The sequence below is a fragment of the Tursiops truncatus genome, chromosome 6, assembly GCF_011762595.2.
Source record: "Tursiops truncatus isolate mTurTru1 chromosome 6, mTurTru1.mat.Y, whole genome shotgun sequence".
NCBI lineage: Eukaryota > Metazoa > Chordata > Mammalia > Artiodactyla > Delphinidae > Tursiops > Tursiops truncatus.
The window spans coordinates 96,173,585-96,187,455 of record NC_047039.1 but is presented as its reverse complement, the minus strand read 5'-3'; the positions used below and the strand labels follow the sequence as shown (position 1 = coordinate 96,187,455).

Genomic DNA, 13,871 nt, shown 5'->3' with positions numbered 1-13,871 from the left:
AGGGAATCATGCTCCAGGGAGGACCCAGATACCTCAGGAGGCAGGAAATACCCTGAACCACACCAGAGAAGCCTCCACAGATTTTATAGTTCCAGGCTGAAGCTTCTACACGCCCCGACCCCGTTCCTCCTTTTGCTGACACAACATGGAGCCCCCGTTTTCCTGTTGAGGAAGGGCATGGGGGAAATGTCTCTGGAGCCCTCACTTCTGGCCCCCTGGCCTGATTCTCTTCTCTCCGGCAGCCTGGTCTCAGCTAATATTCCAGATAGCCACGACCAGACTCCCAGACTTCCCGTGCCAAACTTCAAAAATCCTAACCTCAACCCCAGTGGGAACACACCTTCTAGGGAAATGAGTTCTCAGGGCAATAGTGATGTAAAAATCACATGTAGCAAAATTACCCTTGAAAACCTCCTAAGCTGTCCACTGAAGCTGGTTCTGGTTTTGCAGCCCTTGCTAGGAATGCCCTTCTCCACACTGAAGTGTGAGAACCACCCCATGAGGCTGAAGGAAGGAACAGAAGGGAAGGACACAGGTAGCGCCTCTGGGAATCAAGCCTGTCTGCTCTCAAGTCACCATCACATCGTCAGAGGCGAATAGGGTGCAGAGTTGTTCAGTGTTCCAGCTTTCCATTCTGGGCTAGCCACCAGCCTCTGTGTGAAAAAACTGGAACAGATCTGTTGTGGGAGTTAGATAGTATGGGGTCAGCGTGGCAGGGAGAGTAAGACACTGGAACCAGGCTGCCTGGGTTCAAGTCCTGGCTCCACCACTTGCCAGCTGTGTGACCTTGGATAAGTTACATAACCTCTCTGAGCCTGAATCTCCTCTTCTGTAACATGGAGACAGTGGTAGGGCCTCCTCTCCCCACTCTGTGTAAAGGCTTTTGGTTCTGGGCCCTGGTACGCCCAAAGTGCCTGGATCAGCGCCTGGCACAGTGGAGGTGCTCAGTAAGTATTTATTACATGAAAGACTGAATTAAAATGCAGGGCTCAAAGTCCCCTACTGCCCCCTGCCAGGGTCACTGGCCCATGAGCAAGTGAGCAAGTCTCAGTGGTTTATCGGTCCCAAGGCCCCGCTCCAGGCTGAGCAGGCAGACCCTCTGCAGCAGCGGCTTCTCCCCCAAGCTCATGCCTTCAGCAGCCACAGAGATACGGAGGGGCCTGCCCCTTAGCTCAGGCTGGGGCCCAGCTGGGAATGGAAGGCGAGGAACCTTTGGGACCGGCTCTGAAGAAAAACCTACAGGTTTCCTGTGTTTCTCCTTTACCGTCACACTCACAGCGCTTCTGACACCAGATGTGGGGTTGGGGGGTGGGGCTTCCCACCAAGCAATTCTCTGCGACACCAGCTGGATGTCTTACAATTTAACTCAATTCTGACACTGTCCACCTGGAGAGTGTCCAGTCCCACAGGTTAAGGACTCAGTCCCGTGAAACAACCCCCCACCTGTCCCCACTTCAGATACCAGCTGCAAGTCCAGGTTATCAGCTGTGCTTCCGACTGGTCGGCTGTAACTCAGAGGTTCCCCTGACCCCGTCTCAGCTTTGATTAATTTGCTAAAGTGACTCACAGAACTCAGGAAAACAGTTTACTTACTGTGCACCAGTTTATTATAAAAGGATACGGTAAAGGATACAGATGAACGTGCAGATGGAAGGGATGTGTAGGGCAGGTTATGTGGGAAGGGGCACAGAGCTTCCATGCCCCCTCCAGGTGCACCACTCTCCCCGTACCTCCACCTGTTCACTGACCCAGAAGCTCTCTGAACCCCACACTATTGGGATTTTTGTGGCACCTTCATCATGTAGGCATGATCAATTTTTTTTAATTTTATTTATTTTTTTTGGCCTCGACGGGTCTTAGTTGCAGCATGCGGGATCTTCAGTGTGGTGCGTGGACTCTTCATTGTGGCACGTGGACTTCTCTCTAGTTGTGGTGTGCAGGTTTTCTCTCTCTAGTTGAGGCACGCAAGCTCAGTAGTTGTGGCACGCAGGCTTAGTTGCTACCCACGACATGTGGGATCTTAGTTGCTACCTGCGGCATGTGGGATCCCTGACCCGGGATCGAACCCGCGTCCCCTGCATTGCAAGGTGGATTCCCTACCACTGGACCACCAGGGAAGTCCCATGCACGATCAGTTATTTAACGCCACTTCCAGCCCCTCTTCCCTCTCTGGAGAAATTGGGGTGGGGCTGAAAATCCCAAGCTTCTAATCATGGCTTGGTCTTTCTGGGGACCAGCCACCCTCCAGGAGCCCAATCAGAGTCACCTCATTAGAACAACAGATGCGCTTAGTGCTCTTATCACCTAGGAATTTACAAAGGTTTCAGGAGCTCAGTGCCAGGAACGAAGACAAAGACAAAATATATATTTCTTAGTATAAATCACAGTATCGCACCTGGTATCAGAACTCCCTGACTGTGTGACCTTGGGTGAGTCACTTAACCTTGGGTGAGTCACTTAAGCTTCCCTAGCCATGGTTTGGGGATGGTCATAGCAGCCATATGGGGCTGTTTCAAGAATCAATAAACCATGTGCACAGAGGATAGTGCCTGGGGCATAGTAATTCATTGCAGTAACAACCATCATTTATCCAATGCTTCCTAGGTGCTAGTACCTTTCATATCATTTTTGTCCCCAAATGTTTATTGATGTCATCTCCTGAGGCTGCGCATGCTGCTTCCTGGACAGGGTTGGGGTTCTAGAGAAAGGTGGGAAGGGGGATGGCAGTGCCTGCGCCGGGCAAGCTGTGCAATTCTCATTTCACTGATGGGGAGACTGAAGATCAGAAAAGCAACAGGCCCTGCCCCAGGGTTGCCCAGGAGTAAAGGGTAGAACCAGGATGCGAACTCAAGCCTGTGGGAGGCAGTGCAGTGAGCTGATTAAATGCCTGGGCTCTGCCAGCTGTTTGACCTTGGCCGTGTCATTTCACCTCTCGGGCCTCACTTTCCTCACCTGGAAAATGGGTATAATAAGAGAAACCGTAGAGGAGGAAAGAGGACTCAACGAAATAAGGCATGTAAAGTGCTGAGCACAGTGCCTGGGATCTAGGAAGGACTCAATACGTTTAGTAACCAGTTGATTTAGTAAGTTATCATTATATTCTTATTATTGGTGGGAATGGTATTCTTTTCACTGTGCCAGGCTGCCTCTCACAGCTTAGTGCCCTTTCCCATAGGTGAGTTTTGTTTCCTGCCAAGTGCTGGTGGAGTTTCCAGCAGGTGATTGAAGCAGATACCCTGCTGTTGGTAGGTCTGTTATTACAGTCCTGGGGTGAAGACTCTGTTTTATTCCCATGTGAAGGATTTATGGGGAAGTGACTGGCAGGCAGTAGGGCTTGTTTTCATCCTTAGTATTCAAAGGCGGGGACCACAGCCGTCTGTGTGCTCCTGGGTTTCTGTCTGCTCTTTCCCCCCAGAATCTTCATGTCCCGGAGCTGGAGAGACCAGGTTGGGGTGGGAATGGGGGAGGGACTGACCCACGCCACCAAATGAATTGGGCTGGAGCCTTGGTGTGAGGCCCCCAGGCCAGGCCTGGCTTGTTCCATGCCCCAGCAGCACAGCCTGCAGGAAGGGTCCATCCGGGTTTGAGGCGGGCGCTGCCACTCTGTCCTCAGCCAGCCTCACTGACGTCCCCCAGGTGTGAAGCTCGCCTTCCCTCATCCCACCAGCGTTGTAAGGCACACACCTTGTCTTAAAGGAGCTCCAGAAGTTGGCCTCCTCTGCTGCTAGCCCTCCCCAGTAGTCCTCCTAAAATCCGAATCTGAGCCTTTTCTCTCCTGCTTGAAGCCCAGGCTTGTTGACCTCGCTCACTGCCCCACACAGGCTAGTGCCTTCCCTGTCACTCTCCCACCAAACAGAACCCTGCAGTGATCCCAGGGGGCCTTTCTCTGTCATTTTCCTGAGTTTTTGCACACGTTCTTGCCCTCCCCTTGCCCTGGTTGACCCCCTCGGCCTTCAGGGCTTGGAGGTCATATTTCTGGGATGCTCTGCCTGTAGTCGGGCTCCCAGGAATGGACTCTGAGACCAAGATTTCCCTGAAAGAGGAATGTGCCTGTGGTAGACAGAATAATGATGCCCCAAAGACGTCTACCTCCTAATCTCTGGAGCCTGTGAACAGGTCACTTTACACGCAAAGGGACTTTCCAGGTGTGATTAAGATGAGGACCTTGAGATACAGACATTATCCTGGATTATGTGGATGGACCCAATGTGATCACAAGTGTCCTTAGAAGAAGGCAGGAGTGTCAGAGTCAGAAAAAGGTGGTGTGATGCCAGGAGCAGAGAGAGAGAGAGCTCAGAAGATGCTACACTGCTGGCTTTGAAGATGAAGGATGGGGCCATGAGCCCAAGAATGCAGGTGGCCTCTAGAAGCTAGAAAAGGCAAGAAAATGGGTTCTCCCCAAGAACCTCTAGAAGGAATGCAGTCCTGTTGACCCACTGTAGACTTTTGACCTCCAGAGCTTTGAGATAATAAATCTGTGTTGTTTTAAGCCCCTAAATCCATGGTCATTTATTACGGCAGCAATGCAATGCCCTGGGAACTCCACCAGAAAAGGCATGAGGAATACAGGACCGGGCGGAGGGAGGAGTAGGCTGTGATACCATCTCTGCAGAGGCCTTGGCTGGTCCCAAGGGAGCTCTGGAGCTGGGGGTGACTTGCAAGGTTGTCCTGAATTGAGGCAGGGGTCAGGCTTTCGCTCGTCTGCATCAACTAGTCATTGGATGGGAGCTGCTCCAGGGAGGCAGTGACCATAGGTGAGGCAGGTCCTGGCAGGCACTCAGCTGTGAGCCATCAACAGCCAATACTCCAGCTCAGGGGTTCCTCTGAGGACAGGGACCCAGTTAGATTCTCCCCTGAATCTGTGCCCAGTGCGGAGTTGGGGTTTGGTTTGCACTGGATGGAATACCAGCACCGGCTCACATGCGCACAGCCTGTCCCTGGTCTAAGAAGCAGCCCATGTTCATTCTCTCGCATGAAGAAGGCTTCCTCATTCTTTCCAGATCATACCTGCCCAAGCTCAGCGCCATGGCTTGCCCAAGAGGGACATTTTGAAGATGATAACAATAGCTGACGCTGTGTGAGTGCTTCTGCAGTCATGATTCTAAGTGCTCCAAGTAGATACACCCGTTCATCACTCACAACAACCCAGTAAAGTTGCTGTGATTGTTTTCCCCATTTTATAGATGAGCAAACTGAGGCACAGAGAGGTGAAGCACCTTGCCCAGTGTTACACACCTAGCGAGTGTCATTGCCGGCATTGAACTTCCACAGTCCGGCTTCAGAGTCTACACAGGCAGCCACCACACTGTCACCTCCCAAACACACAGACCTGGATGTGATGAGGGACCAGGCTGAACCAGGGTGCACCTAGGTCACCTCAAACCTATCCCAGCCCTGGAGCTGCAATGGGGGAGGGAGGGGGCTAGGAAGTTGTTCCCAAGTCCGACTTCAAGTGTCCCCAGAGCCTGCTGTTCCCAGAGCTCTGACATTTCTGGGTGACTGCTCACAAGTCCCCCTGAGCCTTCTGTGGGCCTCACGGATGCTCTCCTTATAACGTGGCCATGGTGTCTGATGAAGAGATGGGGGGCTGGCTCTAGACTAAAGGGGCTGGGGCCACTCCACTGGGCGGCACGGCCTGGCACTCTCCCACAGGGATGGGCCTCCCTGACATGCTGCGGAGTCTACAGTCTTAGAACCAAACCACGTAGAGTCGTTCTGTGTGTAGGGCTCTCTCCCGACAGTGGCCTGCCAGCCAGTAGGTGTCAGCTGCGGCTGTGTGGCCTTGTCTGGTTTTGTCCTGTGCAAAGTAGCACCAACAGTGGCTAGCATCTATTGAGCGTTTACTGGGGGCCAGAGACTAGCCTACATTTGTCTCTCAATTTGATCCTTTCCCGAGTAACCTTATAAGGCAGACACTATTTTCATCCTCATTTTCTAGGTGAGGAGGCTGAGGCACAGAGAAGTGAAGTAACTTGCCCAAGGTCACACAGCCGGGCCCCCACTGGTCAGTTTGGACTTGAGTCAGTCCTCTTCAGCACCACCCCGCTGACCTCTGGCCGCGGGGGGGTCGAAGAAGGAAGATAATAAATGTAAAAAGCTTCTCCTGGTGGCTGGTGCAGAGCCCCTGATAACTCTTAGATGAATGACTTTTCAAAGTAGAAAGCTAGTTGGATGGCTTCCCTGACACCATGACATTTGCCCTCCCCTGATGCCCGCCGGGACCTCCACCCCTTCCTCTCCTGCAGGTGGTCACACTGTGCTCTCTTTAGGCCCCTCACATGTCACTGGGTCTTAACTTGTTGCGGGATGTTTTCTGTCCTTTTGGGGTAGGTTGCAGCTGTTCTGGCCACTTCTTTTTGTAAGTTCCCCTTTCAGACGCAAGGCACACCTAACCTGCATGTTCCTGCATAGATTCTGAGGCTTCCTGAATCTGCCCCAGCCTCTGCTGCCCAGTCACCCACCTCCCCGGCCCCCATCCCACCCCCGGCGCTCCCTGCCCTGGCCACAGTGCCTCACTTCTCCGGTCCTGTGCAACGTGTGCTCCCCTCCTGCTGTCCCATGACCCTGAATGCCCGTCTTGCCCTTGCCCTACCCTTGCCTGGCTGGCTCCTGCCCACCCTCCAATCTCATCAGAGACGTCACTTTCTCCAGGAAGCCCCTCCCCACCCATCCCCCCACCTCCAGGCGGGACCATTTTTCCTCCTCTGCACCCACACAGTCCACAAGTCACCCCATCTGGCTCTGATCACACGGTACCATGAAGGTTTGTTTACTGGTCTCTCTGCCCCTCAGGACTCTGAGCCCTTGGGAGCAGGCCTGTGTCTGGGTCATCTCCACATCCCCTGGCCTGGCACTGGGTCTGCCCTTAGTGGGCGCTCCCTGTGTCTGTGGAATGAAGGGCTGCTGAAGCGACACTGCCGTGGCCTCTCAGGATGGATGGCAGAGCAGGAGACCCCTGGGGAGGCGGGAGACCCCTGGGGTGGCAGGTGGTGGGGCCCTGCACCTGGACTTAGCCTTGATCCGAAGGTGGGAGGGTAGGAGGTGAGGGAGCTGGGTGGAGGGTCCGCAGCCTGACGGGTACTCCCTGACTGAAGGGCGTGTAGTCAAGGGCAGCCAGTGGAGACCTAGAGAGTCTGTGGCCGCCATGCTGTGAGGAACACATGAAAACCTGGAGTGTCTAGAGTGTTAGCACCAGAGGGGTCCCTGGAGGTCTTCTCCTCAGCGCCTTCCTTTTACCGCACTTGTACCTGTGACCCACGGAGGGGAGAGGGGCTTCCCCAAGTCACCCAGCAAACCAGGGGCAGAGCTGGGGAAGAAACCGGAATGTTCCAGGAGATCTTGCAGGCCCGAATAGGTGTGCCCGTCAGAGTATGGGAGGGGGTGTCTTTAGCCTGCCGCCCCCCCAAGGTTCCTGGTGCCCTCCAGGCCCTCGAATACTCTCTTCCCTCCCTCCTGCAGGTGAACCTGGTGCTGGGGGATGGCCGGTCCCTGGGCCTCACCATCCGTGGGGGAGCCGAGTACGGCCTGGGCATTTACATCACTGGCGTGGACGCGGGCTCTGAAGCGGAAAGCAGCGGGCTCAAGGTGAGAGACCCCTGACTCCCAGGGAGGGGATGGGGCGCCAGGCTGAACGTGCTGGGGCGAGGGAGGGAAAGACCTGTGTGTGGAGCCCTGTGCAGCTGATTTCAACGGGACGTCTGGGAGAGCAGTCGGCACCCCACGCGAAGGACCTGTCCCGGCGGAGAGCCCTCCCCTGGCTGCACGGCTCTAGTTCAGAGCTCAGAGCGGGCAGCAGGAGCCGCCACCACTCCCGAGCCCCGAGTTCTCCTAGCCGTCCGCAGAGCGGGGCAGCCCCCCACGAGCTGCTGGGCAGCAGGCCCAGCTGCTGTTTTGGAAACACTGCTGATGGCCTGTGATGGCCCCGACTTCAGGGTTGATTGCGGTACTCGGAGAGGGAAGAGGAGAGGAAGCTGCAGGCTGGGGTGGGTTTGCACCGGGCAGCCTCAGGGCTGGCATTTAATCCAGAGCAACCAGCAATTAGCTGTCCTTTTAAAGAGGGCTATCTGCGCGCCCAGCAGCTGTAATTGACATTACACATATCATCTCATTGAACCTTATCCCGTGGGGTAGTATGTTATTACCCGAATTTCCCGGTTGGGGAAACTGAGGCATGTAGAGGTTAAACAGACTTGTCCAAGGTCATGCAGCTGATCAGTTGCAGAGCAGGGTTTGAGCCCAATTGTCTTAATTCCAAAGCCCACGGTCTTAACTGCTACACTGTATCCCCTTCTGGGGAGGGCCAGGAACTGGCTCAGAGCTTTGTGGGGGGAGGTGACAGTGAGTGAGGCAGAGACTGTCCACAAGGGCACTGGACTCAGGGCACCTAGTCACCTAGATAAATGGCAGCATGCTTTGGGGCTAAATCCTGGTGGCAGGGATGCCACAGCAGCAGTGACCCTGGGCACAGGTGGCGTTTGAGCCACATCTTGTGGGATGAGAGAGGCTGTTGGGTAAATGGGCTGGGCTGTGGAGCTGTCCGGTTGAAGGAGCCATGTGGTTTGACCGTGTGTGACTGGGTGGGCAACTAGCCACATGTGAGGCTGGGAACGAAAGCACGACATGAGGTCGTGCCTTCCTAACAAAGGGCCTTGAATGCCCCACTGACAGAGGGAAGCGGATTCTCTATGCGGATGAGAAGAAGGGTCATGGCAGATCAGAGTGGTGGTCAGGAGACCTCTTCCCCCACCAAGCCACAAAGGATGAGGCTGGAGTGGCAGAGAGACAGGAATGAGACTGCAGCCTCATCCTCATGCCGTGGCCCGGGGGGTTCTCTTAGGAAACACGGCGTAATGGGAAGAGCTCTGGCTCTGGAGTCCAGATCCCAGCTTTGCTGCTTTTCCTTTAGTAGCTGTGTGACCTTGGAGAATCCCTCTACCTCTCTGAGTTTCCCTTCCCTCTCCCAGATAATAATAATATATAGCATCTCTTTCTCAGAAAAAAATGAGGAACAAACTCACAGTGACCTTAAAAATAAAGGTTAAAATTATTCAGGGTCTGTGTTATGGACTGAATGTTTGTGTTCCTCCCAAATTCATACCTTGAAACCCTAACCTCCAAAGTGATGATCCTAGGAGGTGTGGCCTTTGGGAGGTGATTGGGTCATGAAGGTAGAGCCTCATGAATGGAATTAGTGCCCTTAGAAAAGGGACCCCAATGAGATCCCTGGCTGTCTTTCCGCCTTGGGAGGATACAATGAGAAGGAAGTTGGCAGTCTGCACCGCAGAAGAGGGTCCTCCCCAAAACCTGACCGCACTGGCTCCCTGATCTCAGACATTCAGCCTCCACAACTCCAAGAAATAAATGTCCATTGTCTATAAGCTATCCAGTCCGTGGTGCTTTGTTATACAGCCTAGACTGACTGAGACAGTCTGCTCTTTCCCAAGCACTTTATGTCATAAAATCACCTAAACCTCCCAACACTCCTGCGAAAGCAATTCTTCCGTTAGCCCATTTTATAGGCGCAGTATCTGGGACTCAGAGAGCTGCACAGCTGTGAGAGGCAAAGCCGGGATTCCCATCCAGGAATCAGAATTCTGGTTCTAGAGCTATGCTGGTTACCAGGCCAGCCTGGGCGGGGGTGGGGAGAGGAGTAGATGCCCCACAAATGTTGGTAGGCTCTAGGTGATTCTGAAATGCCCTGGGTCTCCGGCTTGCTATGCTCTCAGCGAGTAAAGATGATTCCTTGTTGGGACTCCAAAAGGAGACAATCTCATGGTATTCTATATGCAGATTGTAGTTAATAACTTTGTTATTTTGTATTAATTTTAGATTTACTGAAAAGTTGCAAAGAAATTACCCATTTGTTCTTTATCCGGCTTCCTCTAATGTTAACATCTTATATAACCATGATGTATTTGTCAAGACTAAGAAACTAACATTGGTACAATACTGTTAAACAAACTACAGACTTTATTCAGAGTTCACCAGTTTTCCCACTAATGCCCCTTTTCTATTCTAGGATACAGTCCAGTTCAGCATAGCACGTTGTGTTTAGCCTGTATGCATTTTTAATTCCATTTATTTTCCCCAAAATTTCAAAAAAGATTCAAGTCAGTTTCTAGACACACAGTAAAGGTTGTTTTAAACGATTAAGTGAGGAAATTGGGAGGAGGAAAACTGGAGGCAGAGAGAAAGAGAGAAAGCTGAGGTGAGAGTCCTTCCGAGAACACTCGCCGCGTGGGGCTGCAAACCGCTACAGGCAGCGCGCAGATTTGACTCCAAGCTTCCCGGCAGCCAACACAAAGAGGGAAGCAGGTCAGGGACGTTTGTAAGATGAAAACAGACCAGCTGTGCTGGAGAAGCCTGGTTATTCCTCTTCCTGAGGCCTGAGGGCAGTTTTCCTCTGGTCCTTCTTAGGGAGGATGTTGTGTGATGATGTAAGCAGTGTCTTCAGTGACAGCAAACGCATGAGCAGGTTCCATACTTTGTTGGTGGTGAAGACACTCTTACTGAATCCATGTTAAGAGAAAACGGGAGCGGGGAGCGGCAGCGTGCGAGAGAGATGACATGCTAGGTTCTGGCCGGAGAGCACTGAGCATCTCGCTCTCGCTCTCGCTCTCGCTCTCTCGCTCTCTCGCTCTCTCGCTCTCTCCTCTCTCCCCCGCCCTCTGATTACTGACAGGTGGTAGCTTTGCTATCGTGTTAGCCACTTACTGAGCAGTTACTATGTTAGGACTGCGCTAAATGCTTCACATTGTCTTCCTGATTTTTGCAACAGTATATGAAAAAGGAATGTCCTTCTCCCTCTTTGACAGGTGGCAGAACAATAGTAAGCAGCTTGCCCAAGGTCGCCAGCTAGGAAGCGCTAGATTTGGACTCACACCTGCTCAATCCAAGTCCATGCTCTTAACCACCATGTTCCACTGCCTCCCAGTGATAATGTGGTTGTTACCATCTCCAGTTTTCTCTTGAAGAAACCAAGCCTCATGGAGATAAAGGCCAAATTCTTTCTCATGTCAGAACTGGGATTTGAACCCAGGCCTCACAGAGCCTAGGGTTGCCCTGTTTGGGGGGAATGGGAGGCCTAGGACCTGCCCTGACCAGCTGTGTGAAGGTGGACTTGTCCCCTGCTCTCTGGGCCTCAGTCTCCCAGCTCAGACAGTCAGCAGTTGAACGGTTGGGCAGGCGGATCTCTGAGGCTTTCTCCTAGATCTGCACATTTTCCAAGCCTGAGAGCACCAGTGGGTGCGCAGGCACAGGAATGTGATCCGTTCTCCTTCACCTGCAGGTTCCCATACCCACTGAGAGATGCCAAAGTAGGTAACCTGCTGGCAGATCCCTCTTTTGTGTGGAAGGAAGGAAGGAAGTGGGCATTACATGCAGGCAGTGGGTCTCCATGGCTGCCCCTCCTTTCCTTCCTTGCATTTAATCAGCAGATATATACTAAGGATTCCTGAGTGCCAGACACTGTACTTGCCCTGTGGCTTCTGAGCTGAGCCAGACAGACACAGTCCCTGACCTCCTGGAGCTTACTTTCTAGTGGGAAGACAAGGGCGGAATAAGTTCCACAACTGTTTGTTTAATTACAATTGTGATAAATACCGGGATGGCAAAGTACATGGAACTCTGTCTGGTGGTAGATATCCAGGAAGGCTTCCTGGAGAAAGAAACATTTCAGTTGAAATTTGAAAGGAGAAAATTAATTATGTGAAAGAGGAAAGGAGAATTTCAGGCAGAAAGGACAGAAAATGCTGAGTCCCTGAAGTGGAAAGAAGTGTTCCAGGATGCAAAGGAAGACCAGAGTTGGCCAAACGCAGAAAGCCAGGCAGGGAGAAGGTGCCAGGTGATGCTGAGGAGGCGAACAGCCAGATCACACAGGGTGTATAAAGCACCCAAGACTGCAGCCATGAAAAGATGATGCTTGAGATCTGCAGTTATTAATATGGAAGGATGTCCACGGTATGTTATTGGGTGGGAAGCAGACTGCCAAACCACGTGTCTGTCAGGATCGCATGCATACTGTATACATATACAAAAATCTGCCCAGAGAAACGTCTACACGTGGTTATCCCGAGGTGGGAAGATTATGGACGATTTTCATTTTATTCTTTACATCCTTATACAGTGTCTGAATGGAGCAAATACTAGTTTTATAGTCACGGAAACAGCAACAATAAAGCAGTTTCCATTTTGAAACAAGGCCGAGGAAAAATATTCCATAGAAGTTCCTCAGTTACGTTAGTTTGCTTCTCAGTTGCAGGCAGTCAGAGGCTTTATTTGCTCATAAAATGCCCGCCTTCAGTAAAGTCCCTTCCGTCTTCAGTCCCCACCGCAGTCAAGCATTTTATATTCCCTGCCACTGTTTTACTTTCTGCTCCAAGGTCCCTCGCATATGCTAACACCTGCCTGCACTCACTCAGGCGTCAGGGGCTGATTGATTCTCTTTGTCGCCAACGCACTTTCCACGGAATTAGGCGTATTGAAATGGAATAAAGGGGCTTGGCCGTGTGGGCGGTAGAGCCAAGAACAGGCTTTATTTGGACGTAGGGCTCCTCGCCACCGTGCAGAGCTTTCCTGGGGCAATAGTTCCCCTTGTGCCTGGCTTCCAGCCGCTCCCTTAGCTCCTGAGGGGCCCTGTGAGTCCAGCCAACGCTGCTGGGAGGAGAAGCTCCTCGGAGGAGGTCAGGCACTTCCCAGTATTCACCCGGGGGGTCGGCGGGGCGGGGGGCCCTGGGGGGCGGCCGCATGGAACTTGGAGCTGTCCCACCCTCCCGGCAGGGGCTGACTGCCCCTTCGGCATTGATCTCTAGGCCTCTCTTACTCGTTTGCACCTGCCCCCAGCAAACCCTACCAGAGAATGGACCATAAAACTCTGTTCCTTTAAGGACAGCCCGAATTGACAGGCCTTTAAAACTAACGATAATGGTAGCGGTTGCTGTTCATTAACCAGTTATTGTGAATTGGGCGCTGTGCCAAACGCTTTAGATACACTCTTATTTAACCCTCCAATAACCCTGCGGCGGGCATCAATAATGCCATTTAATAGATGAGCAGCTGAGGCTCAGAGAGGGGTAGTACCTTGCTCAGGATCACACAGGGATCCGGCCCTAGCCCTTCAAGCCCTCTGAAAGCCATGGGCTTTGCTCTGCCACCTCCCTGGTACCCTAAACTGGCTAACTATCAAAAGAGTGCGGAGGAAAGAAACAACGGCCACTTAGTCTTCTTAGAAATCACCAAGCTTCTGAAGCCCAGAGTGGTTGTCCCTGACCCTGCCCAGCTCCTCGGCCTTCACCCTTGAGGTCATTCCAGGGTGGGAGGCCCATTTTGTTTTTGTCAGTGGGAGCCATGCTTCCATCCTGGCTGGGGTTCCCTGGGGCAGGATCTCTGTTCTCGTGAATGCCCCACCCTTGGGGTCACCTCTGTGCTATGTGTGGTCTTGGGGCCGGCCGTGGAGCATCTGCTTCACATTCGGTGTCTCAGTGGCTATGGGGATGAACCGCTACTTTGCAGATCTGTCGTGTGTGCTGTGTGTCAGCTAAACTGGAGAAGCCAACTGGGCTGGGCTGACCCCTCTGCAGACTGGCGTTTGCCAGGGTCTTCTCTAGACTAAGCCTGGGATGGCATCCTTTGCAGAACACTGACCCAGTAGCAGGTGATCTCCACGTGTCAGCTCTTACCCTCGCCACAGCTCCATGAGGTGGGACCTTGTAATCCCGTCATAATTTGGGATTATTTATTAATGACTGTCTCTTTTCTGAGATCCCAGCAGCATGGGGCAGAGACTGGGTGTTCTTTACACACTGTTATCTCCCTGCCCAGACAGTGCCTGGGACACCGTGGGTGTCCTGAATGAAGGAGTCAGTGGCTGCAGC

General features: G+C 52.7%; 1 protein-coding gene across 4 annotated transcripts in view; it reads left to right on the top strand.

Moving 5' to 3' along the window:
- WHRN (whirlin) overlaps nt 1-13,871 on the top strand; it is an 88,577-nt gene that overhangs the window by 26,674 nt on the left and 48,032 nt on the right. For all 4 annotated transcript variants that reach the window (XM_033858454.2, XM_073806469.1, XM_033858453.2 and 1 more), the window contains exon 3: nt 7,459-7,584. In XM_033858454.2, coding sequence (XP_033714345.1) covers nt 7,459-7,584 — 126 coding nt within the window. The remainder of the gene's footprint in view (nt 1-7,458; nt 7,585-13,871) is intronic.